Source organism: Caretta caretta, chromosome 2 (assembly GCF_965140235.1).
Source record: "Caretta caretta isolate rCarCar2 chromosome 2, rCarCar1.hap1, whole genome shotgun sequence".
NCBI lineage: Eukaryota > Metazoa > Chordata > Testudines > Cheloniidae > Caretta > Caretta caretta.
The window spans coordinates 239,390,393-239,415,591 of NC_134207.1; the positions used below are offsets into that span (position 1 = coordinate 239,390,393).

General features: G+C 45.0%; 1 protein-coding gene across 5 annotated transcripts in view; it reads left to right on the forward strand.

Moving 5' to 3' along the window:
- The window catches only part of JCAD (junctional cadherin 5 associated), a 96,741-nt gene that overhangs the window by 13,589 nt on the left and 57,953 nt on the right, over nucleotides 1–25,199 (forward strand). For 2 of the 5 annotated variants that reach the window (XM_048837763.2, XM_048837761.2), the window contains exon 1: nucleotides 5,155–5,237. The exons of 1 other annotated variant lie outside the window; for it this stretch is intronic. Coding sequence is in view for 1 of the 4 variants with exons in the window: in XM_075125956.1 (XP_074982057.1) it covers nucleotides 5,105–5,237 (133 nt within the window). In the remaining 3 variants the exon portion in view is untranslated. Of the gene's footprint in view, nucleotides 1–5,102; nucleotides 5,238–25,199 lie in introns of those variants that run through there. 2 more of the 5 variants (XM_075125956.1, XM_075125954.1) reach the window with 2 other exon arrangements.

A 25,199-nucleotide genomic window follows, 5' to 3' on the forward strand; every position in this document is an offset into this window, starting at 1 on the left:
TGTGTTTTCTTCCTGTAGATTTCACAATCTCATCAGTTTTGCATTCTTGATTAGCTGGTGGCTCAGTATGCAAATAGACTTACATAATGAGACAGGCAATACACAATGACCAGACAGAGAGATAAGCATCTACTGCCCCATGCCTGAACAGAACCTGTCCAAGGCATGTCACCTCCTGGTGACCTGCCTTTAACTTCAAGGCTTTAAGAACATAATTTACAGTATAGGTCCATAAATTCTTAAATATTATCTGGTTTCAGAGTAACAGCTGTGTTAGTTCGTATTCGCAAAAAGAAAAGGAGTACTTGTGGCACCTTAGACTAACCAATTTATTTGAGCATAAGCTTTCGTGAGCTACAGCTCACTTCATCGGATGCATTCAGTGGAAAATACAGAAGATCTTTTTATACACACAAACTATGAAAAAATGGGTGTTTACCACTACAAAAGGTTTTCTCTCCTCCCACCCCACTCTCCTGCTGGTAATAGCTTATCTAAAGTGATCGCTCTCCTTACAATGTGTATGATAATCACGTTGGGCCATTTCCAGCACAAGTGATCGCTCTCCTTACAATGTGTATGATAATCAGGTTGGGCCATTTCCAGCACAAATCCTTTTGTGCTGGAAATGGCCCAACCTGATTATCATACACATTGTAAGGAGAGCGATCACTTTAGATAAGCTATTACCAGCAGGAGAGTGGGGTGGGGGGAGAGAAAACCTTTTGTAGTGGTAAACACCCATTTTTTCATGGTTTGTGTTTATATAAAGATCTTCAGTACTTTCCACAGTATGCATCCGATGAAGTGAGCTGTAGCTCACGAAAGCTTATGCTCAAATAAATTGGTTAGTCTCTAAGGTGCCACAAGTACTCCTTTTCTTTTTGCGAATAAAGACTAACACGGCTGTTACTCTGAAACCTCTCCTTACAGTGTGCATGATAAACACCCATTTTTTCATGTTATGTGTGTATATAAATCTCCTCACTGTATTTTCCACTGAATGCATCCGATGAAGTGAGCTGTAGCTCACGAAAGCTTATGCTCAAATAAATTGGTTAGTCTCTAAGGTGCCACAAGTACTCCTTTTCTTTTTGTAAATATTATCTGTATTTCACAATGATTGCAATGACCAGTGGGCTACTGGCTCTCAGGAGGGACCTTATAGGCCTCCCTGTGGTGAATTACTGTGTACATACTTGACACAAGGATTCTATGCACCCCTTATGCCCTCTGGCAGTTGACAGAGGTTTTTTGGGTCACAGACACTCACCTGGGAGGTGGGAGACCCTGGGTCCCAACCATTCTTCATTACTTATCTAGACAGCTTCAACAGTAGACACTGAAGGAGCCCTGCATCAGAATATCCCATAGCTCAGTGGTTAGACTGGTTTCCTGAGGGGAGGGAAACCCCTGATTCTTCCTCTGACAGAATTGGGGGAATTGAACCTGGGTCTCCTACATACTTGGCATGTGCACTAACCACCGGGCTAAAAGCTTGTGTGGAGTGAGACGAATGCATCACTTATTCCTGCAAGAAGCTGTGTAGGCACCTGCAACTAGCTGGCTCCCACTCCCGGCGTGCTAAGCCGTGCGAGGTGCCTCCCTGCAGCCTGCACACCATGATGCTCAGCATTGCAATGCCTAAGTCCCTTTGTAGATCTCACCCAGAGCCCGTGGAAGATCCATGGGACAATCTAATTCAAATACAGACCATACAGTGTAGATATATTTGATACATACAACATAGATTCAAACTTCCAGAGACTCTGGTCTCTTTGATTATTTGTTCATGGCTACAGCCATCTATATCTCTATCTTGCTCTGTATACGTATGTTGATTTTTAGGCAGAAGGAAAGGGAGGAAGTGCTGCATTTTAATAGTATGGAGGAAAGTGCAAAGGTGAGAGCAGAAGAAAGGTACAAATGGAGCATTTAGAATGTAGGCGGAATTAAAATACAAGTGCTATTTTTGAAGTGCCTAATGTATGGTAATAAAGCCTATAAAATTGTTCTTTACATTCAGTTAACATTTCTATGTGCATACATCTGTCTCACACATCATGGTAAAATGTTTTCTAATGTATAAAGGTTTATGTAGGAAAAGTGCAATTACTGTACAGATTAAAGTGCTAGTCAGCGGACGTGCATAGAAAATAAGGGTCACATTCAGATTCCATGTTCAATTAATCCAAATGAATCTGGGCATTACCTAGTTCCTACAAGTGCCCTGGGTTACATTCCTACTGTAAAAATCAGGGGCCTGAGCAGCTATTTGCATGTGCAATCACCCAGTTTGCCCACAGAATCCACGTAACTGCGTGTAACTGTAGAGATGCATAGCACATGGGGCTCTCTCTTGAACATGTGGCCCAAAATGTATCATTCTGAACAAAGAGCTGAATTCCCTTTTCCAGTCTGGCCCACTTTGGCCTGCTCTGGTGGCACAAAGGAGCCTAAAAGGATCTCCCCACCTGAAGATTCCTCTACTGTGGAGGAGTCTCCAGCTGTACAAACCAGCGCCTGCATCACCACTTTCTCCAGCCTCCGCTGTAGGGGCCAAATCTAGTCCATGATTCCTTTCAGTGGAGATAATACTAAATCTCTTGAGGCTTTTTACTGAGTTTGTTATTAAGAAACTCTGGCTAATGAGGGATACCACTGTGGAGACAGACATGTGCTATTAACCAAATTCTAAAATAAGAGGTTAAAGAAACTGCTTGGAGACAGATTTGCCCTACACGAAGTGAATTTCTTCTTATCTTTATTACTTTCCGCCCCCCCTGAACCTGTCACTGATTTTTGGTCCATTAGTGATTTTCTTCTTGTCTCTGATTTCTCTGTCAAAGACTCACGAGGTATGAGGGGAATATTGTCAGATCTCATTCACATGATGGAAGAGGCATAAAATCCACTCCATATATCATGTGCCCCTGGTTTCCAACACCACAAAGGATTTCTTCAAGCCCTCCTCATTATCTTGTTTCATACTTTAATAGAAAAGCTAAAAGGCTGGTGACAAATAGCCTCATTTATCACATTTAATAGACTATTCTTTTAAGCCCATGAAATATACACTTTGGGACAAAGGCATGGAAAAATAACACGTCATTTGCACTGGTTTGCTGCCAGATCATATTTAAAAGTTCAAGAAGTATACAAACCAGTTAATTCAGTGTTCTCTCTGTTGCAGCATCCCTCCATTCACACAACCAACTTCTTTCCCTTCAGGTACACACTATAAAGGGTGAAAGGTTGAATATGAGAGTCCTAGATGTGCTTCATTAATAGCACTCATGTTTTTATTAGCAATGTACATATGCAGAGCAAGTGCCCTGCTATTCACAAAGAGTGGAACTGAGTGAAGGCATGGAAGCAGAAGAAATACAACAATTCACTGTTCTGGGGGTGGTCAGCTCCCCAGCTTTTTATTATTATTATTATTTATATTACAGGCCCTAACTGAGATTGGGATCCCATTGTGCTAAGTGCTGTACAGAGACATCATGACAGACACTCCCTGCCCCAAAGAGCTTACCATCTAAATAAACAGTCAAAGGATGGGAGAGAAAATGGCCACATGCAGAGATGAAGTTACTCGCCCAAGCTCCCACAGCAGACCATTGGCAGCACAGGGATTTGAATCTTGGTTTCCTGCATCCTAGTCCGGCGCCTTGGCCATTGCTCTATGTTGCCTCTCTGGGGGGGCAGGCAAGGGGAGCTGCATACTGAGCTGGGGCGTGACCTATGGGCCTGTAATGCTCATGTCCGCATGGGGTGCTGGAATAGCTGCCATTGATGGGCCGCTGCGGTGCTCCATGCTTTGCATGCAGTCTGCGGTGTGACTTATCTCCAAAACCCTTTATTCAGGTTTTTTGCGAGGGAGGCAGGGATTGCCCTTCACCTTACCAAGAATTAGCCCCAGGGCCACAGATACGATCCTCACTCTGCCAGGGAAAGGGCAGGGCTACACAGACCATTCTGTACAGCACGTGCGTCATGCTAATCTGCAAATCACCACCCAGACTCCTCATATGAATGACAACCACAGCCCTCTCCAACAAACCTCATATTAAAGGTTTATGCTCAGGCTGAGGGGTCTCTCATGCAATGTAAATATTAAAGCCTATCGTCTTCCCCCACCCTACCCCATGCTTGGTGCCAAGGGGGCTCCATAGGGGCTGAGGTGTCAGGAATCTTCTCCCCTTCCTAGCCCTCTCTAGCTTGCAGGGTACTAGTTGAATGTGAAGCTGCAGTAGCTGGAGCTGCTCCCTTGTAGGCATTGGCCAGTCATTCCATGTAATGGTGGACCCTGTGGTCCTGTCCCCATTTCTCCTCTTACCTGTTCTGCTTCATCCTCCGCCAACTCCACTCCACTGGGATGTGTGGGATGCTCCCACAAAACGGGGTTCCATTTCACTGACTTCTGCCACACTCCCTGCAATGGAACCACCCCAATTCCTCAACCACTGGCCCTTGAGGAGCAATCAGAATCCCACCCTAAACGAGGGATACTGGCACAACTCCTGCCCTGACTGACAGCAGTAGGATTATCCAGGCTGGTTGATAATGGCAGGATTTGGCTCAGTGACTTCTAAGGCAGGGCTAAACAGTTCTGACTCTCCACTCTTCTCTAGTTCATTCTGGACACTGGGTATGCCTCAGATGGCAGGTCTCCAGCGTGAATTTGTACAATATTTTAGCAGTCCAGCAAGCATTAGTTCAAGGTTTCAGTTATTCTAGTTCAGATGAAGAAAATGGTGGTTTCTGAGGAGGGCAGTGAAATCCCAACCTGCAGATTTTCCTTTCCTTGTATATTTATTTTGCAATCACTTTCCTCTTATGTGTCCTAAATCTGCAGTTTCTGAAGGCAGGAGACATGTGAGGAGGGGGAGGAGGAAGATGAGAGGAAACGGCTGTATGATATAGTAGTTTTTTTCTGTGCCACCATTTGTTTAACTGAGGGAATGTATCTAATGACAGTTACTACTATTTAAGGAAATAGGTTCCTATACAAAATCCTGTGGTTTCGATGTGATCCTTTTATAGGCATAAAGAGATTTTTCCACATCTCTCTCTTTCATTTTTGTTTCACTCAAACCAGGCCTTCAAACAGATAGTTCCAGAACACCATGCCGTGGAACTGGACATTCTGCTCCTGTTATTGCTATGAGAGATGAAATGTCCCACCAATTTACCAACAAAGGCCACAAGGATGCACTCTGGACCAAGCTGAGGTCAGTAGAGTTATCCTAGATTTTACAGCAATGTAAGAGGGAGCAGAATTTGGCCATATTTATCCTGATGGGTTTTGAACTGGAAATACCTCATCATTATCACAAATCACATAATTTGATTAACAGAATAATATTCTATATGGCAAGATCTGTTACAGAACATAAACATAAGCAATTTCTAATGAATGACTGATTCTCAGTTCCTTTACAAATGCCAGTAACATGGACTGGTTAAGGTTAACTATAGGTTACCCTATAAATACGAACACTGCTTTTTAGAGTGATTCATTACTGATGTCTTCCATCTGAGTTTAAGAGGCCAATGACTCCCTTACACCAGTTTTACACCTGTGTAGTTCTACTAACTTCCAAGTGGCTATTTCTGATTTACACCAATGTAAGTAAGAGGGGAATCAGGCGCTGAGTGTTTAGCCAAAGTTCTGGAAATAACACGAACTTTACACAATTTAGAGCTTTATCGAGATCTTTAATGTATTACAGCATGCTATATAATCATATATGGTGCTGGCAGTAGCTGTTCTGCACACAGTTACAAAACAAAGATTTACTGAGTCCCAGCAGCTGCTCAGTGCCAGATGAGTATTATCTCATCACATACATATGCTGTGCAAAGATGCTGGTGCTAGTATTTTCCTTCCCTACTGCAGAGGCATGCCTGGTACCACCAGTTTGTGCTGACATAAATAATAACCTGTCCAAGCATCTCCCAAATCAAGTGCTTGGGGAAGGGGCAGACACAATGTTTTAGAAGGAAACATAACTGGAGTTCATTCACTGATCTGGCTTTCCAATTATATAACTTTATCTTGAGTAAGAGCTGGGAGCAAGAGAGTCATATACAAATTCATTGCATCATTCTATTTGATTGCTTATGCATTTCTTTTATTGTGGTAATTTATATGAAACTATGGATCTTTGTTTCTAGTACAAACCCTTCTTTTCAGTGAAAGACTCTGAACTAAATGCCTGTTTCCTCTGGAGACCTGAGACTTGATTTCCTGCTCACTTACATCAGTATTACACTGGTATAACTATTGACTTAAATGGAGAAGCTCCTGATTTACCCCATTCTGAGTGGAGTATCTGGGATTTCAGTCCTGACTCAGAGTCATGGGTGGGAAAGATTTGAATGGCCTCAACCTAAACTTTAATCAGAATTTCTCCCTATTAGAAACCTCCACACATATTGATATGATTGAGATATGCCTAAGATTGGTATAGCAGTATTACCACGCTAGCTGCTTCTTGAGCCCCTCCTCATGGCCAGAGGTTGCTCTGCAGATGACTTGCCTCACTTTCCTTTTCTTTGAGGGGCTTCTTAAATCAACTTAATACAGGCTTTCTTGAATGCAGTGACAAAAGCTCTCCTTAGGGCATGGTTTATTACACTAAAGTTCAAAAATAAACCCAGAAGTCTTCTCTCCAACCTTAAGCTGGTCACAGCCCCAAACTCCTCTGGTGTCTCAGGGTCCTTCCTGCCTTAGCAGGTTACTCCCAGCCCTTCCTAGCTGGAGCAACTCCCCTAGTCTCAGGGTCTTCCCTGCAGGAGCCTCTCCCATGTTCTGCAGTCTCTCTATACTTCCTGAATACTTTTTCCCCTCCTCCTCATTCTCTCCCCCCACAGCTTCCTATTGCTCTTTATGGGAGGATCAGCTCTTCCGTACTCAGCCGGTTCTATTCATTAACCACAGACCTCATCCCAGGTGTATGAGGCAGGCTAACAGCTGGGGATGGCCAGCTCCAGGTCTCAGGGCCTTAAAAGGGCAGGCCACCCCAGCACAAGCAGGAAGTTTCAGACCAGGATTGAGGTGTATTGGTAGAAATAGGATCCAGAATGGACCAGTGCCTGCCCACGCAGGGACAAATTCAATGGTGTTATTCCAGATTTATACTAGTGTAAGAGTGGTTCATTGTGCTTAGTTCTAGCCAATGAAGAGCATCAAATTCACACAGGCAGAAGTGACTCCAATAGAATTATTTACTTTGAATATACCAGTAAGTATTATAAACAACATTTTGGTAACTGTTTAATGTTTGTACACCGATAGTTACAGGCTTACTTGTATCTCTAGTATATAGTCAGCCCCTGTTCACTGAGTATTGCAACTTGGGTAGGAAAACTAGCTCCAAGCGTAAAGTTGGCTTAAAAGGATTCAAGCACAGAATGATGCTGCTAATAGTTGGTGGTTATTTTTTTCACCCTCATAGTACAAAAGGCAGCCAGATGTATCTGGTATGAAAGTGGGACAGGTAACTAATATCACTAAAGATAAGAGTCCCTGTCCACTTAAGAGCCTGCATCAGAAACACTATCAATTGTAATTCAGTAATTACATACTGCACAAGTGTTTATTTCTCAGGCATGCCAGAATTTCTGGGTGTGGTTCTCTTATTTATACCAGTGCATATCAGGTGTCATTGTTTTCACTTGTACCATTAGTAATTTTGTAAAAGTTGCAATGACAGTATATTTCTTCACAACAACAGGTAGCTTCTCAATTAAAATAAAACACAAAAGATAATAAATAAATAAATAAAACACACACCCCCAACCATGTTTTAACTTCCTGCAGTTTTCACTGGAGACTGGCTAAAGGTAACAATGCACTTAAAAATAGGCCCTATAATAAGACTGTACAAGCAAGTGTTAAGAGTTGCACAGGAAAGATGAAAGGACTAATACTAAACATGTTAAAAACCTAATGTGTTTAGTTATCTCATGTAGCCTTAGATATTCCATCAGCCAAGGGTTCTTCTGTAACCCTGCTGATTTGTGGCTAGCTTGTGCAGTGTTTTAGAGCAGAGGGGCCAGGACCCCACAGCAACAGCAGTCTCCACGAAGAATTCTTCTGTATCCTGTGACCTCAGCCAGATTCCTTCTGGGCATCATCCATGGTGCATTCACTTTGCCACTCTTGAGGAGGGCACAGCACATTTCCTTCTCTGAGCCCAGCCAGCTCTGTTAGATTGTGTGCAGACATGCTTTCACTCTGCCATCTTTTAGGCATCTAGCACTTGTGGGAATGATAGAAGGGAGAAGATCCTACACAACCCAAAAAAAGAGAAGAGTGAGCCTCAGCAGAGAAAGAAGAAAGAAGAAAATACCTAGTGCCCTCCCCAACTATACATATAAAAATGATGGGGTCTAAATTAGCTGTTACCACACAAGAAAGAGATCTTGGAGTCATTGTGGATAGTTCTCTGAAAACATCCACTCAATGTGCAGCGGCAGTCAAAAAGCAAACAGAATGTTTGGAATCATTAAGAAAGGGATAGAAATTAACACAGACAGTATCATATTGCCTCTATATCAATTCATGGTACACCAACATCTTGAATACTGTGTGTAGATGTGGTCGCCCCATCTCAAAAAAGATATACTGGAATTGGAAAAGGTTCAGAAAAGAGCATCAAAAATGATTAGGGGTATGGAACAGCTTCCATATGAGGAGAGATTAATAAGACTGGGACTTTTCAGCTTGAAAAAGAGACGACTAAGGGGGGATATGATAGAGGTCTTTCAAATCGTGACTGGTGTGCAGAAAGTAAAGAAGGAAGTGTTATTTACTCCTCCTTGTAACACAAAAACTAGGGGTCACCAAATGAAATTAATAGGCAGCAGGTTTAAAACAAACAAAAGGAAGTATTTCTTCACACAATGCACAGTCAACCTGTGGAACTCCTTGCCAGAGGATGTTGTGAAGGCCAAGACTATAACAGGGTTCAAAAAAAGAACTAGATAAGTTCATGGAGGATAGGTCCATCAATGGCTATTAGCCAGGATGGGCAGGGATCCAGGGTTAATCGGTAGGTGGACTGCAAAATCTTTTTATTTGTTTATTATCATTATTTTTGCATTATTTTCTCTGGAGTCTGGACCTTGACTATACCTTGACCAAGAAATTTGGACCTTGACAAAAAATAATTGATTACCCCTGGTTGTCAGAAGCTGGGAATGGGCAACAGGATGGATCACTTGATGATTGCCTGTTCTGTTCATTCCCTCTGAAACACCTGAGATTGGCCAATGTTGAACGATAGGATACTGGACTAGGTGGACCATTGTCTGACCCAGTATGCCTGTTTTTATGTTCATGTACCCATAAAGTGTTGGCCAAGGTCTGTCCCTTTATCTTTCCCCTCCATTATGAGTAAACATGGTACAAATCGCAGCAAGGGGTAATTCATTTTAGAGCTGTGTCAAACTATGCCTTTATGTAAGCTTTTGGATAGCCTAAAGGACAACTTCCTTTCACACACGACTTAACGATTGTGTTCAATGCAGTAGAATAATTTCCATCCTGGATTTACCCTGATATCAATTAACACCCCAAAAAAGTCCCTGCCAAAAAGTGGGATTTAGTCAAAAATGATGCTTGTTACAGGAAGATGTTGCTTTGGATCAAATTTTCCATTGAAAAATTTCAAAGTGAACTGAAACTACAATTTTAATTTAATTTCACATTTAAATTTACATTTTGTTTCATATTTTGAATTTTTGTTTTTCCCCCTTCTCCCTCTTTTTGCCACCGAGTTCAATACAATAAATAATGTACAAAGGTTTTTCTTGTTTTTTACATTTTTCTATCTTTCCTTTTTGTTCTTTTTACACTGCAACTTTTCAAAACGGCTCCAACTTTGGAAAACTTGCAGAGTGGCAAAGGAAAAAAGGAAAGCACTGTAACTTTTCCAAAGCTGATGAAGTTTTAAAAGTTAGAGTGGAAAGGGGGAGGTGGAAATAAATAAACAAACACTATTCAGCCTATTGACTTCGGTAGTGAAAAGGCAGAATAGGGAAAATGGCATGCATTGTAATACAGCTAAATGTAAATATAGACATCTAGGAACAAAGAATGTAGGCCATACTTTCAGGATGGGGGACTCTACCCTGGGAAGCAGTGACTCTGAAAAAGATTTGGGGATGGAGAGGCATAATCTGTTGAACATAAGCTTCCACTGTGATGCTATAGCCAAAAGGGCTAATGTGATCCTTGGATGAATAAACAGGGGGATCTTGAGTAAGGGTGGAGAGGTTATTTTACCTCTGTATTTGGCACTGGTGTGACTTCTGCTGGAATATTGTGCTCACAATTTAAGAAAGTTGTTGAATAATTGGAGAGGGGTCAGAGAAGAACCACAAGAATGATTAAAGGATTAGAAAACCCGCCTTATAGTGACTGAGCTCCTTGAGTCTATTTAGCTTAACAAAGAGGAGGTTAAGGGGTGATTTGATTACAGCCCGTAAGTAACTAGATAAGGAACAAATATTTAATAGTGGGCTCTTCAATCTAACAGCAAAAAGTATAACACAATCCAATGGCTGGAAGTTGAAACTAGACAAATTCAGATTGGAATTCAGGTGGAAATTTTTAATAGTGAGAGTAACTAACCATCGGAACAATTTACCGCAGTTGTGGTGGATTTTCAATCATGGACGATTTTTAAATCAAGATTGGATGATTTTCTAAGATATTTTGGGGAAGTTCTATGGCCTGTGATTTACAGAAGGCCAGATGAGATTATCACAGTGGTCCCTTCCAACCTTGGGATCTATGGAAAAACAAAATCCAGAATTTTTTTAGTTTTCAAAAAAAAAAAACATTTGAATCAAATATTATCAAAATGCAAAATGTTGGATGGAAACATTATGTCTAGTTTTCTGGGATACGTGAAACATATGAAAAATGTTGAAAGAAAATTTCTCACTTTCTGAGGGGAAAAATGCATTTTTGACCAGCTGTAGTGGAGAGAAAAGAATTAACTTTTCAAGTAGCCAAGAGACGGTGATATGGTAGCCAGTCCAGACTAAGATGAGCTTCTGTCTTGAGGGAGTAGGCCAGAGTCTTGTCTTATAGATTTTAAGGTCTTTGAACATAGCAAAAGTGGCCTCTAAATTCTGACTTCTCTGAAGGGGATAACACCCTGTGCCCCTCAACTCCTCCAAGTTAGAAAGCAATGAACAATTTTTTTAAAATTGCTGCAGATAGCATCATGCTTTCTTCAAGTCTCATGTGCAGAACTGTTCCCTTTCTCTGCTCTCTTCAGGTGCTAGAGACCAGCACAGAAGGTCAAAGGCTGAAACGGTCACAGATTTTTACACTCTGTACTTCTACACTCCCCTTTCCTCCTCCCCCTCTATTGTGTCATTTAGGCACCGCTCTGCATTGGGTTGGGGTGGAAACCCAGCAGAGGCAGAATTCCTTTCAGAACTCCCTGGCATACATACATGGGTGCTTCATAGAATCACAGAATATTAGGGTTGGAAGAGACCTCAGGAGGTCATCTCGTCCAATCCCCTGCTCAAAGCAGGACCAATCCCCAATTAAATCATCCCAGTCAAGGCTTTGCCACCTCTAAGGATAGAGATTCCACCACCTCCCTAGGTAACACATTCCAGTGCTTCACCACCCTCCTAGTGAAATAGTTTTTCCTAATATTCTCCCCTATCCACCTTGTCTGCTCTGCTTGTCAGTGCTTAGGGGCAGATCCATAACTTCATCTCTTCCACACCCGCTATTTCAAGGGATGCAGAGAGGGAACAGTTCCTGGACTCCAAAACAGGTAGGGAATGCATCTGTGCCTGGCTGCCACTCAGAGGCACCCTATCCCCTTCCTTGCATACCCTCAGAGCGGTGTGGCACAGCCCGGTCCCCAGAAAGCTTATTGCAACCAAACAGCTTTCTCAGTTGTTTGAGTCCTCTCATTATTTCAGTCCCACCCTAGTGAAGATTTGAATTATTACTTTGCCAGCAGCACATACCGTATGGCCTTTCTTTATTAATGCTCAAGATTAAGTCTTAGGTGATGATGTGCTTTCCATGTTGAAATTCCATTCTAAATGATAAAGCCATAAGGGCTCTAACAGTGAGAAACTGAGATCAGGTTCAACTGAAGTGTTAACGTCAAGTCCACCTAAGCTGGAGTTAATAAATAGCTCAATACTGGAAAAGACAAAGACTTTTAGAAAAACCCAGTTGAATATTTATAACCATAACCAAGTAGGACAAGTCCTGTTGGTGTTTACCTGTCAGAATTTCTAAGGGTATGTCTACACTACGGAATAAGGTCGAATTTATAGAAGTCGGTTTTTTAGAAATCGGTTTTATAAATTCGAGTGTGTGTGTCCCCACAGAAAATGCTCTAAGTGCATTAAGTGCATTAACTCGGCGGAGCGCTTCCACAGTACCGAGGCAAGCGTCGACTTCCGGAGCGTTGCACTGTGGGTAGCTATCCCACAGTTCCCGCAGTCTCCGCTGCCCATTGGAATTCTGGGTTGAGATCCCAATGCCTGATGGGGCTAAAACATTGTCGCGGGTGGTTCTGGGTACATATCGTCAGCCTCCCGTTCCCTCCCTCCCCCCGTGAAAACAAGGGCAGACAATCATTTCGCGCCTTTTTTCCTGAGTTACCTGTGCAGACGCCATACCATGGCAAGCATGGAGCCCGCTCAGGTAACCGTCACCCTATGTCTCCTGGGTGCTGGCAGACGCGGTACGGCATTGCTACACAGTAGCAGCAACCCCTTGCCTTGTGGCAGCAGACGGTACAGTACGACTGGTAGCCGTCATCGTCATGTCTGAGGTGCTCCTGGTCGCCTCTGTGAGGTCGATCAGGAGCGCCTGGGCAGACATGGGCACAGGGACTAAATTTGGAGTGACTTGACCAGGTCATTCTCTTTAGTCCTGCAGTCAGTCCTATTGAACCGTCTTATGGTGAGCGGGCAGGCGATACGGACTGCTAGCAGTCGTGCTGTACCATCTTCTGCCGAGCAGTCATGAGATGTGGATGGCATGCAGTCCGTCTGCTGCCAGCCAAAGATGTAAAAGATAGATGGAGTGGGTCAAAACAAGAAATAGACCAGATTTGTTTTGTACTCATTTGCTTCCCCCCCCTCCCCTGTCTAGGGGACTCATTCTTCTAGATCACACTGCAGTCAAGGTGCAGCGAGGTAAATCTAGCCATGTATCAATCAGAGGCCAGGCTAACCTTCTTGCTCCAATAAGGACAATAACTTAGGTGCACCATTTCTTATTGGAACCCTCTGTGAAGTCCTGCCTGAAATACTCCTTGATGTAAAGCCACCCCCTTTGTTGATTTTAGCTCCCTGAAGCCAACCCTGTAAGCGCCCCTCCCAGCGTCAGAGCAATGGCAAACAATCGGGCATCTGAGAGTGCTGTCCAGAGCAGTCACAATGGAGCGCTCTGATGGGGCTAAAACATTGTCGCGGGTGGTTCTGGGTACGTGTCGTCAGGCCCCCGTTCCCTCCCTCCCTCCGTGAAAGCAAGGGCAGACAATCATTTCGCGCCTTTTTTCCTGAGTTACCTGTGCAGACGCCATACCACAGCAAGCATGGAGCCCGCTCAGGTAACCGTCACCCTATGTCTCCTGGGTGCTGGCAGACGCGGTACGGCTTTGCTGCACAGTAGCAGCAACCCCTTGCCTTCTGGCAGCAGACGGTGCAATACGATTGGTAGTCGTCCTCATCGTGTCCGAGGTGCTCCTGGCCGCGTCGGCTGGGAGCGCCTGGGCAGACATGGGCGCAGGGACTAAATTTGGAGTGACTTGACCAGGTCATTCTCTTTAGTCCTGCAGTCAGTCCTATTGAACCATCTTATGGTGAGCAGGCAGGCGATACGGACTGCTAGCAGTCGTACTGTACCATCTTCTGCCAGGCAGGCAAGAGATGAGGATTGCTAGCAGTCGTATTGCACCATCTTCTGCCAGGCAGGCAAGAGATGGGGATGGCTAGCAGGCGTACTGTACCATCTTCTGCCGAGCAGCCATGAGATGTGGATGGCATGCAGTCCTTCTGCACCGTCTGCTGCCAGCCAAAGATGTAAAAGATAGATGGAGTGGGTCAAAACAAGAAATAGACCAGATTTGTTTTGTACTCATTTGCCTCCTCCCCTGTCTAGGGGACTCATTCCTCTAGGTCACACTGCAGTCACTCACAGAGAAGGTGCAGCGAGGTAAATCTAGCCATGTATCAATCAGAGGCCAGGCTAACCTCCTTGTTCCAATAACAACGATAACTTAGGTGCACCATTTCTTATTGGAACCCTCCGTGCAGTCCTGCCTGAAATACTCCTTGATGTACAGGCACCCCCTTTGTTGATTTTAGCTTCCTGAAGCCAACCCTGTAAGCCGTGTCGTCAGTCGCCCCTCCCTCCGTCAGAGCAACGGCAGACAATCGTTCCGCGCCTTTTTTCTGTGCGGACGCCATACCACGGCAAGCATGGAGCCCGCTCAGCTCACTTTGGCAATTAGGAGCACATTAACCACCACACGCATTATTCAGCAGTATATGCAGCACCAGAACATGGCAACGCGATACCGGGCGAGGAGGCGACGTCAGCGCGGTCCCGTGAGTGATCAGGACATGGACACAGATTTCTCTGAAAGCATGGGCCCTGACAATGCATGCATCATGGTGCTAATGGGGCAGGTTCATGCTGTGGAACGCCGATTCTGGGCTCGGGAAACAAGCACAGACTGGTGGGACCGCATAGTGTTGCAGGTCTGGGACGATTCCCAGTGGCTACGAAACTTTCGCATGCGTAAGGGCACTTTCATGGAACTTTGTGACTTGCTTTCCCCTGTCCTGAAGCGCATGAATACCAAGATGAGAGCAGCCCTCACAGTTGAGAAGCGAGTGGCGATAGCCCTGTGGAAGCTTGCAACGCCAGACAGCTACCGGTCAGTTGGGAATCAATTTGGAGTGGGCAAATCTACTGTGGGGGCTGCTGTGATGCAAGTAGCCCACGCAATCAAAGATCTGCTGATATCAAGGGTAGTGACCCTGGGAAATGTGCAGGTCATAGTGGATGGCTTTGCTGCAATGGGATTCCCTAACTGTGGTGGGGCTATAGATGGAACCCATATCCCTATCTTGGCACCAGAGCACCAAGCCGCCGAGTACATAAACCGCAAGGGGTACTTTTCGATAGTGCTGCAAGCTCTGGTGGATCACAAGGGACGTTTCACCAACATCAACGTGGGATGGCCGGGAAAGGTGCATGATGCTCGCATCTTCAGGAACTCTGGTCTGTTTCAAAAGCTGCAGGAAGGGACTTTATTCCCAGACCAGAAAATAACTGTTGGGGATGTTGAAATGCCTATATGTATCCTTGGGGACCCAGCCTACCCCTTAATGCCATGGCTCATGAAGCCGTACACAGGCAGCCTGGACAGTGGTCAGGAGCTGTTCAACTACAGGCTGAGCAAGTGCAGAATGGTGGTAGAATGTGCATTTGGACGTTTAAAGGCGCGCTGGCGCAGTTTATTGACTCGCTTAGACCTCAGCGAAACCAATATTCCCACTGTTATTACTGCTTGCTGTGTGCTCCACAATATCTGTGAGAGTAAGGGGGAGACGTTTATGGCGGGGTGGGAGGTTGAGGCAAATCGCCTGGCTGCTGGTTACGCGCAGCCAGACACCAGGGCGGTTAGAAGAGCACAGGAGGGCGCGGTACGCATCAGAGAAGCTTTGAAAAACAGTTTTATGACTGGCCAGGCTACGGTGTGAAAGTTCTGTTTGTTTCTCCTTGATGAACCCCCCCACCCCTTGGTTCACTCTACTTCCCTGTAAGCTAACCACCCTCCCCTCCTCCCTTTAATCATTGCTTGCAGAGCCAATAAAGTCATTGCTGCTTCACAGTCATGCATTCGTTATTCATTCATCACACAAATAGGGGGATGACTACCAAGGTATCCCAGGAGGGGTGGTGGAGGAGGGAAGGAAAATGCCACACAGCACTTTAAGCACAGCACTTTAAAAGTTTACAACTTTAAAATTTATTGAATGACAGCCTTCTTTTTTTTGGGCAATCCTCTGTGGGGGAGTGGCTGGTTGGCCGGAGGCCTCCCCACCGCGTTCTTGGGCGTCTGGGTGTGGAGGCTATGGAACTTGGGGAGGAGGGCAGTTGGTTACAGAGGGGCTGCAGTGGCAGTCTGTGCTCCAGCTGCCTTTGCTGCAGCTCAACCATACACTGGAGCATACTGGTTTGGTCCTGCAGCAGCCTCAGCATTGAATCCTGCCTCCTCTCATCACGCTGCCGCCACCTTTGAGCTTCAGCCCTGTCTTCAGCCCGCCACTTACTCTCTTCAGCCCGCCACTTACTCTCTTCAGCCCTCCACCTCTCCTCCCGGTCATTTTGTGCTTTCCTGCACTCTGACATTATTTGCCTCCACGCATTCGTCTGTGCTCTGTCAGTGTGGGAGGACAGCATGAGCTCGGAGAACATTTCATCGCGAGTGCGTTTTTTTTTCTTTCTAAGCTTCACTAGCCTCTGGGAAGGAGAAGATCCTGTGATCATTGAAACACATGCAGCTGGTGGAGAAAAAAAAAGGGACAGCGGTATTTAAAAAGACACATTTTATAAAACAGTGGCTACACTCTTTCAGGGTAAACCTTGCTGTTAACATTACATACATAGCACATGTGCTTTCGTTACAAGGTCGCATTTTGCCTCCTCCCACCGCGTGATTTTGGTTGAATGCCAGCAAACATACACTGCAATGCTTTGTTCTACAGTGATTCCCCAGTACGTGTTGCTGGCCTGGAGTGGTAAAGTGTCCTACCATGAAGGACGAAATAAGGCTGCCCTCCCCAGAAACCTTTTGCAAAGGCAGAACCGCAAATGCCAGGGCAAAGTAATCCTTTCACATGCTTGCTTTTAAACCATGTATAGCATTTTAAAAGGTACACTCACCAGAGGTCCCTTCTCCGCCTGCTGAGTCCAGGAGGCAGCCTTGGGTGGGTTCGGGGGGTACTGGCTCCAGGTCTAGGGTGAGAAACAGTTCCTGGCTGTCGGGAAAACCGGTTTCTCCGCTTGCTTGCTGTGAGCTATCTACAACCTCCTCATCATCATCTTCTTCGTCCCCAAAACCTACTTCTGTATTGCCTCCATCTCCATTGAAGGAGTCAAACAACACGGCTGGGGTAGTGGTGGCTGAACCCCCTAAAATGGCATGCAGCTCATCATAGAAGCGGCATGTTTGGGGCTCTGACCCAGAGCGGCTGTTCGCCTCTCTGGTTTTCTGGTAGGCTTGCCTCAGCTCCTTCAGTTTCACGCGGCACTGCTTCGGGTCCCTGTTATGGCCTCTGTCCTTCATGCCCTGGGAGATTTTCAGAAAGGTTTTGGCATTTCGAAAACTGGAACGGAGTTCTGATAGCACGGATTCCTCTCCCCAAACAGCGATCAGATCCCGTACCTCCCGTTCAGTCCATGCTGGAGCTCTTTTGCAATTCTGGGACTCCATCATGGTCACCTCTGCTGATGAGCTCTGCATGGTCACCTGCAGCTTGCCACGCTGGCCAAACAGGAAATGAGATTCAAAAGTTCGCGGTTCTTTTCCTGTCTACCTGGCCAGTGCATCTGAGTTGAGAGCGCTGTCCAGAGCGGTCAGAATGGAGCACTCTGGGATAGCTCCCGGAGGCCAATACCATCGAATTGTGTCCACAGTACCCCAAATTCGAGCCGGCAACGTCGATTTAAGCGCTAATCCACTTGTCAGGGGTGGAGTAAGGAAATCGATTTTAAGAGCCCTTTAAGTCGAAATAAAGGGCTTCATTGTGTGGACGGGTGCAGGTTTAAATCGATTTAACGCTGCTAAATTCGACCTAAAGTCCTAGTGTAGACCAGGGCTAAGATACAGGGCATCTTGCAATGGACTTGCTTGTGTTCACCATCCTCCTTTGCTGGGGGGATATGTCAGATTGCTCACAGGTAAGCTCTACTGGTCAAGCTCACCAGTTAATTCTGTTACCAGTGCCACAAATGTGCAGTTAGCAGCTGATCATGGTGTCTGCACGAGACACATTATGATGCTTTAAAGAATAAGGCAGACAAATGCACATACACAGAACTAAGTTTTCAAAGGGCCTAGGGTCTGTGTGTGCACATCTGCCTGCACACAGTAATCAGGAAACTGCTTACTTAGGTACGCACTTTGGCTGCATCAATCTGCGGTTTGGAGGCCTGAACAAAGGTTGAGTGTGCAGAAAGTGGGGGCTGTAGCAAATTGCCGGTACGATTATGATGGGTCCCACGCTTCCTCTTCTTGGAGGGGGTTCAGGGTGCAGTTTCCTGCCCCTGAACTAGGGTATCTATGGTCCCACTAGTAACCCAGAGAAGGGTAGTGGAGAGGGAGGGACCCGGGCCCACCCTCTACTCTGGGTCCCAGCCCAGGGACCCTAGGGATAGTGGTAAAGCACTTGAACTAGTGCTTCCTTCCCCTGGGCTACTTCCTTCTGCTCTTCAGCTTGTGGGGCTTCCTGCCCTCCCTTTGCACAAGCTGGGTGTCTCTTTACCTAGGGTCTTGGTCTTCTAGCCAGCCACGGCACTTCTCTAAACTCTCCTCTACTTCAACTCCTTCAGACTGCTCTCTGCTCCAACTCTTTCCCCTGGATGATTGAATCAGGGTTTTTATTTTATCAGGTGACTAGCTTCAGGTGCTCTAATTGGCTTCAGGTGCTTTTAATTAATCTATAGAAACCTTTCTTCCCTCTACAGGGAATAAGGCTTCTCCTCATGCTGGGATTTACATATCTCTCCTAGATCACTCTCCTGCTGCCTTCTGGCCATGCTGTATCACAGGGCCCTTTAAAAACTGGGCCCACGTTCATGCTGGCAGCCATTCACCAAAGCAGCAGCTGCTAGAAATGACAGTGGCATCCAAAATAATAAGGTGAGCTGATGATTATGACAATAATCCAATAGAATCCCCTGGGTTATTTTGTTTGGTTTCTTTCAGTGAGTTTAGTGCAGGTGAATTTTCATTGCCAGGCTGGGGGTCCTGGAGACTGGAAATCTCTGTTGGCCTACAGAGCAGAAACAGCACAGGCACCAGCGTGAGAGTCCCCTTGCTGTCCTGCCTCAACCCGCCATGGGAGGGGTCAGCCGCGGGGCAAAGGCAGTGCGTTTCCCCCATCCATTTAGCCCGCACTCTCCCTGCTGAGTCTGCCAACAAGAATACCTGTTCATGCCAATTGCGGTGGTAGTTTGTTATTTATGGATGCACGCTCACTTGGAGCTGGAATCTGTGGGACAAAACCTCCTGTGGGGTAAAGTGGTGTAGCTCCTTCGGCTTCAGTGAAGTTAACCCAATTTGCACCAGCTGAGGATCTGTTTCTAGTTAGCAATGCTCTCTGATTTGTTTTTAAACGTATATCTGATCTTTGCCTCTGTGATCTCCTCAGCCCTGGCACCCTCGCTGTTGCTGGTGGAGAATGACAACCGTTCCAACAGCGCTCTGGGGCGACAGCCGCTTTTATCCTGATGGTGTAGCAGGAGAGTGCAGTGGTGTTGAAATGCACTCCCAGGAGGCTTTCCTCTTTCTAGCGGGCTGTCATTAGGGAAGTGCACCCTTTGACTGATGTTTCAATGCCCGAGTGTGTCCAATTATCACAGATGTAATTCTTACTGGTTTTGCTGTCAAGGTGGAAGTATAATCTCGCACCTCATAAGCAGCAGGACCTGCTGTATGTGCTTGTTCTTGTCCTCCCTGCCATGCGTTACATCCACCTCTTGGCTCTGTGTAGAATCATCTTGTTGACTGGAGGGCGCGTAGTTTGGCGACACTGTTTTATTAAAAGATGAGCGACTATTTTCTCCAGGCTTCAGAGAGTGCAAAACGTCTGTTGCTTCACAGATCTGCCTTTGTACTATTCCAATTAGATTTGTGTACTGTACAGTGGAGACCACTGAAAGGTGAAATCCCTGCAGGGATGGATTTGTGAGATTCTGCAGGAAATTGGTATTACAAGTAATTGTTTCCTGCTGAGGGATCTATCAGAAATTCACAGAAAAGCTACACTTTTCATCAGTCTCCTGTAAAGAGTACCTAGAAAACTAAGGTTCACTTACTCTGCAGTTATCCTGTGGTGCACACACATGACACTCTGTATGCACTCCTGTTACAGTGGTTATCTGTCTAGTTATGACTAGCTATGCTGGGGTTGACTTGTAAAGATATAATAATGTTCTGTAAATTATAAATCTGCTTAAATGGCAAATGAGGAGAGGCTGGATATTTAGGACCCTCTGCGCTAGGACTTTGTCAACTGGTATTGGGTAATGCTACCTACCTTTAGTGTGTCAGATTACAAAACCTTCTTCTAAAGTTAAAACAAAATGTTCTGTCATTTTCAAAAAAAAAAAATGTCCTCTCCTAGTCACGTAACGCTTAGGATGTGCCACCTTCATTCTCAAAGAGATCAGCTGCAGCTCAACTTTCTTCTCTGATTCCCACTAATTTCATAATGTGCCTGATGTTTCCTCACATTAACATGATCTTATTTAAAATGAGAAGGCACTCACATGATGGTATATATGACAGCTTTGCAGTAATACTGATTTCTACCTGTATGTAGAGTTCAGTGTAAATGCTGGCTTATCCCCCTCAAGAATCCAGTTGTTGCTTTAACCTGTGATAGTCCTGATAGACTATTTTGAGTCAGAGTAATGTTAACTGTAGATGGGAGCTTGCATCCTGGTGTACTCTGTCCTTCCCTCACTCCCTGTAGATTTGCAAAAGTAGGCCACTGCCAGCAGCTGGTTTGGGTGCGCCATCTCCATTGAATGTGGGCCTTGTATTATTCATTTGGCTGTGTGACAGCTCTAAACTTGAAGCAACTGAGACTTTGAACTAGATAAAAGGAAATCTCTGCTATAATTATTGCAATCAGCAAAATACCCAGTGCATTGTAACTATTTTTGTAATACAAATACTTTGCCGTTTCGAACGTAAGTAAAACCTCTGTGTTTGGCTTTCCAATAAAATTGCTACTTGAACTGCTGTCACATGGGTTGAAAAATATATAAACTCCTGAAACCATGCTTGCTAGCTCTGCTGCTCCTCCAGTGCCAATAATTTCAGGAGAAAGGATGGTCCCTTTGATACATGCATTGTAGTGCAACTGGAGTATAGTGGCCAACTACAGGAAACATACAGTATACCGCACGTATACAGACGGACAGCCAATTTCTCTTCTGAGACACTCACAGTAGTGGTCATCTTCAGTATTCTGCAAACCTATATGTGCAGATTTCCTGCTGATGTCAAGCAGGAAACATACACACATAGGCAGAGGAGACACTACATTAGCACATTACTGTGCAAGACTGAGAGCAGAACTTTTCCTTCTTCCATCATTCCCATATTTAAAGAGTTTCTTCATCCTTCTTCTAATTATGGTGCTGATAACATTGTAACTTGTGGTATTTAATTTTTAAATGGAAACTTTTACTTCTAAATCCTGGATTTACTTCTAATTCCTTTTTGAAATGTATCTCCACATCTGCATGCTATTCTTTAAGGTATCAATATGAGAATGCAGTATAGGGAGGGAGGGATTTTTTCTTTGTGGTGTTGGTGTAACTCGCTGAAATTAAGGATGGATGCATTTTTTCGAGAATAAGCATTTGACTTTAAAGTTATAAGCCTCTGACTGCAAACCTAAGTTTACCTGCCAGCAGATCAGTTCATCTGGTGGCTTGTTATAACCATTGCCTGACATCACCAGGAATAAGCATGTTAAATCGATTAGGCCTTTTACAGTCTAGCACGGATTTAGGTAAACTGCATTAAAGTTTGCCAAACAGAAGGGTCTGATGAGAAGAACAGATTGTTCATGTGGAACCCTGCGAGAGACAAATATTTGAGAAGTGCAAGAGTGTCTGTTACATGGACCCCTAACTGCTTTATCACATGAGAGAAGAATCTAGCCAAATGTAATGCACTTATAGCATAAGAACTTGGTTGAAAGATTTTTGTCAGATCACCCAAACAGATATTTCATCTCTAGCAAAAGGCACTGCCATCAAAATAGATGAGTTCCCGACACACGTTTCTCAACTGCTTATTTCTCTGTACGCCATGCATAAAGATAATTTGCTTTTTGTATTCGGAATTAATTCAGTGCAGTGAAATGGTGAGGTACTCTCTCTCTCTTTGTACCTGGATTTTCATAACTTTCTTATTATTTTTATGTCTAGCTTGAGGGGAGAGGAATATGGATGACAAATTCAGCATCACATTGGGATGCTTGGTTAACTTAAAAAAAACTATGTAGGGCTAAGAATGAGTTTATATTTCAGAGTAACAGCCATGTTAGTCTGTATTCGCAAAAAGAAAAGGAGTACTTGTGGCACCTTAGAGACTAACCAATTTATTTGAGCATAAGCTTTCGTGAGCTACAGCTTATATTGTGCTTCTAGTCTCTTGTGTGTTTGTTAGAGATTCAACACAGGCCTGCTCAAATCATGAGAGAAAAAATTAAACACTAAATGCTTAAGTCAGTTAATGGAAATGTTTACGTTTTGGGTTTTTTTTTGTTTGGTTGTTTTTTTTAAAGGAAATGTTTGTGGTCATCAAAAGCCCTAGAATGGCCTGCCTGGTAACTGAAGTCCTCTGTCTAGTCACAGGGCAAGCAGCAACGTAACCTCTCCAAGCTGCCACATTTATGTGTGTCAGTCCTGATCTGGAGTACCACCACTAAGGCTACGAGGGTAGTTCAATTTCCACACCATTCACTCGTTACCGTTTCTTCCCCGAACGGGGGAAGTCCCGGATGACTGGAAAAAGGCTAATGTAGTGCCAATCTTTAAAAAAGGGAAGAAGGAGGATCCTGGGAACTACAGGCCAGTCAGCCTCACTTCAGTCCCCGGAAAAATCATGGAGCAGGTCCTCAAAGAATCAATCCTGAAGCACTTACATGAGAGGAAAGTGATCAGGAACAGTCAGCATGGATTCACCAAGGGAAGGTCATGCCTGACTAATCTAATCGCCTTCTATGATGACATTACTGGTTCTGTGGATGAAGGGAAAGCAGTGGATGTATAGTTTCTTGACTTCAGCAAAGCTTTAGACACGGTCTCCCACAGTATTCTTGTCAGCAAGTTAAAGAAGTACGGGCTGGATGAATGCACTATAAGGTGGGTATAAAGTTGGCTAGATTGTCAGGCTCAATGAGTAGTGATCAATGGCTCCATGTCTAGTTGGCAGCCGGTGTCAAGTGGAGTGCCCCAGGGGTCGGTCCTGGGGCCGGTTTTGTTCAATATCTTCATAAATGATCTGGAGGATGGTGTGGATTGCACTCTCAGCAAATTTGCGGATGATACTAAACTGGGAGGAGTGGTAGATACGCTGGAGGGCAGGGATAGGATACAGAGGGACCTAGACAAATTGGAGGATTGGGCCAAAAGAAATCTGATGAGGTTCAATAAGGATAAGTGCAGGGTGCTGCACTTAGGACGGAAGAACCCAATGCACAGCTACAGACTAGGGACCGAATGGCTAGGCAGCAGTTCTGCGGAAAAGGACCTAGTGCTGACAGTGGACGAGAAGCTGGATATGAGTCAGCAGTGTGCCCTTGTTGCCAAGAAGGCCAATGGCATTTTGGGATGTATAAGTAGGGGCATAGCGAGCAGATCGAGGGACGTGATCGTCCCCCTCTATTGGACATTGGTGAGGTCTCATCTGGAGTACTGTGTCCAGTTTTGGGTCCCACACTACAAGAAGGATGTGGATAAATTGGAAAGAGTCCAGCGAAGGGCAACAAAAATGATTAGGGGTCTGGAACACATGACTTATGAGGAGAGGCTGAGGGAACTGGGATTGTTTAGTTTGGAGGGAGAATGAGGGGGGATTTGATAGCTGCTTTCAACTACCTGAGAGGTGGTTCCAGAGAGGATGGTTCTAGACTATTCTCGGTGGTAGAAGAGGACAGGACAAGGAGTAATGGTCTCAAGTTGCAGTGGGGGAGGTTTAGGTTGGATATTAGGAAAAGCTTTTTCAGTAGGAGGGTGGTGAAACACTGGAATGTGTTGCCTAGGGAGGTGGTGGAATCTCCTTCCTTAGAAGTTTTTAAGGTCAGGCTTGACAAAGCCCTGGCTGGGATGATTTAATTGGGGATTGGTCCTGCTTTTGAGCAGGGGGTTGGACTAGATGACCTCCTGAGGTCCCTTCCAACCCTGATATTCTATGATTCTATGATTCTGTTGAGATTAATAAGGATGCCAAGAACTAAGGCCAATTGTGGTGCTGTTTGTGATGAGGAAACCGTTGAGAAATAGAGGGAGACCATAGTTTAAGGATCAGAAAACAAACTCCTCTGTTCCTTGCTTTTCTAAAAAAGGAAGAAATTAAGAGGAAATTAAGACACGCGCAATTCTTCATTCAGGTCATTTTTGCGTTGCTTTTGTAGTGTGTGCATGATCACACATGTGCTCTTGGATTCCTACAAGGCACAACAAAAGAAGGATGTAGTAAGAAGATGTAACTGTATTTTAATTTCCTGGTTTTAGTGGATTTAAGTTAGATCTTCAGTGTTGTTAATTTTATTTGCAATGATAATTTGTTCAGGTGTTGCTTATCTATCTCCCCAAACTTTCTTGAATGCACACAGGGGTCTTAACTACTGTTTTGGCCCAGAATTTCCTTCTAGGCTCATGTCCATTTTGGAATACTCATGGGTTGAAGGGAGCTGAATAACCTTTCTGGGGTCAAGTATGAGAGGGGTAGCCGTGTTAGTCTGGATCTGTAAAAGCGGCAAAGTTGCTGCTTTCTGGGGTAGAGCCTCAACTGTTCTAGTTTGGTGTAGCTCCATTAACTCTACAAAGTCCCTCCATCTCCCAGGGGGGGCAGGGGTGGAAAGACATGGGCAGGGGGCTGCTTTTGTTTCCATTCTGCCCCTTCCTGCCGAGCAGAGAGGGGGCCAGGCTCCCCGGTCCCGCTCTGGCTTCCAGCTTGGCTGGGGGCAGGGTCTCCTGGGAAAGAGGCGGGGTGGGAGTGGGGCTTTGGGGGAAGAAGAAGTGCCGTGGGGTTGGGGGGGGGAAGAAAACCCTTTCTGTCAGTGTAGGGCTATGACTACCTACAGGGCTATGCTGACACTGCTATGCTGGTCTATCCATAGCGTTGACATACCTTGTGACCCTCATT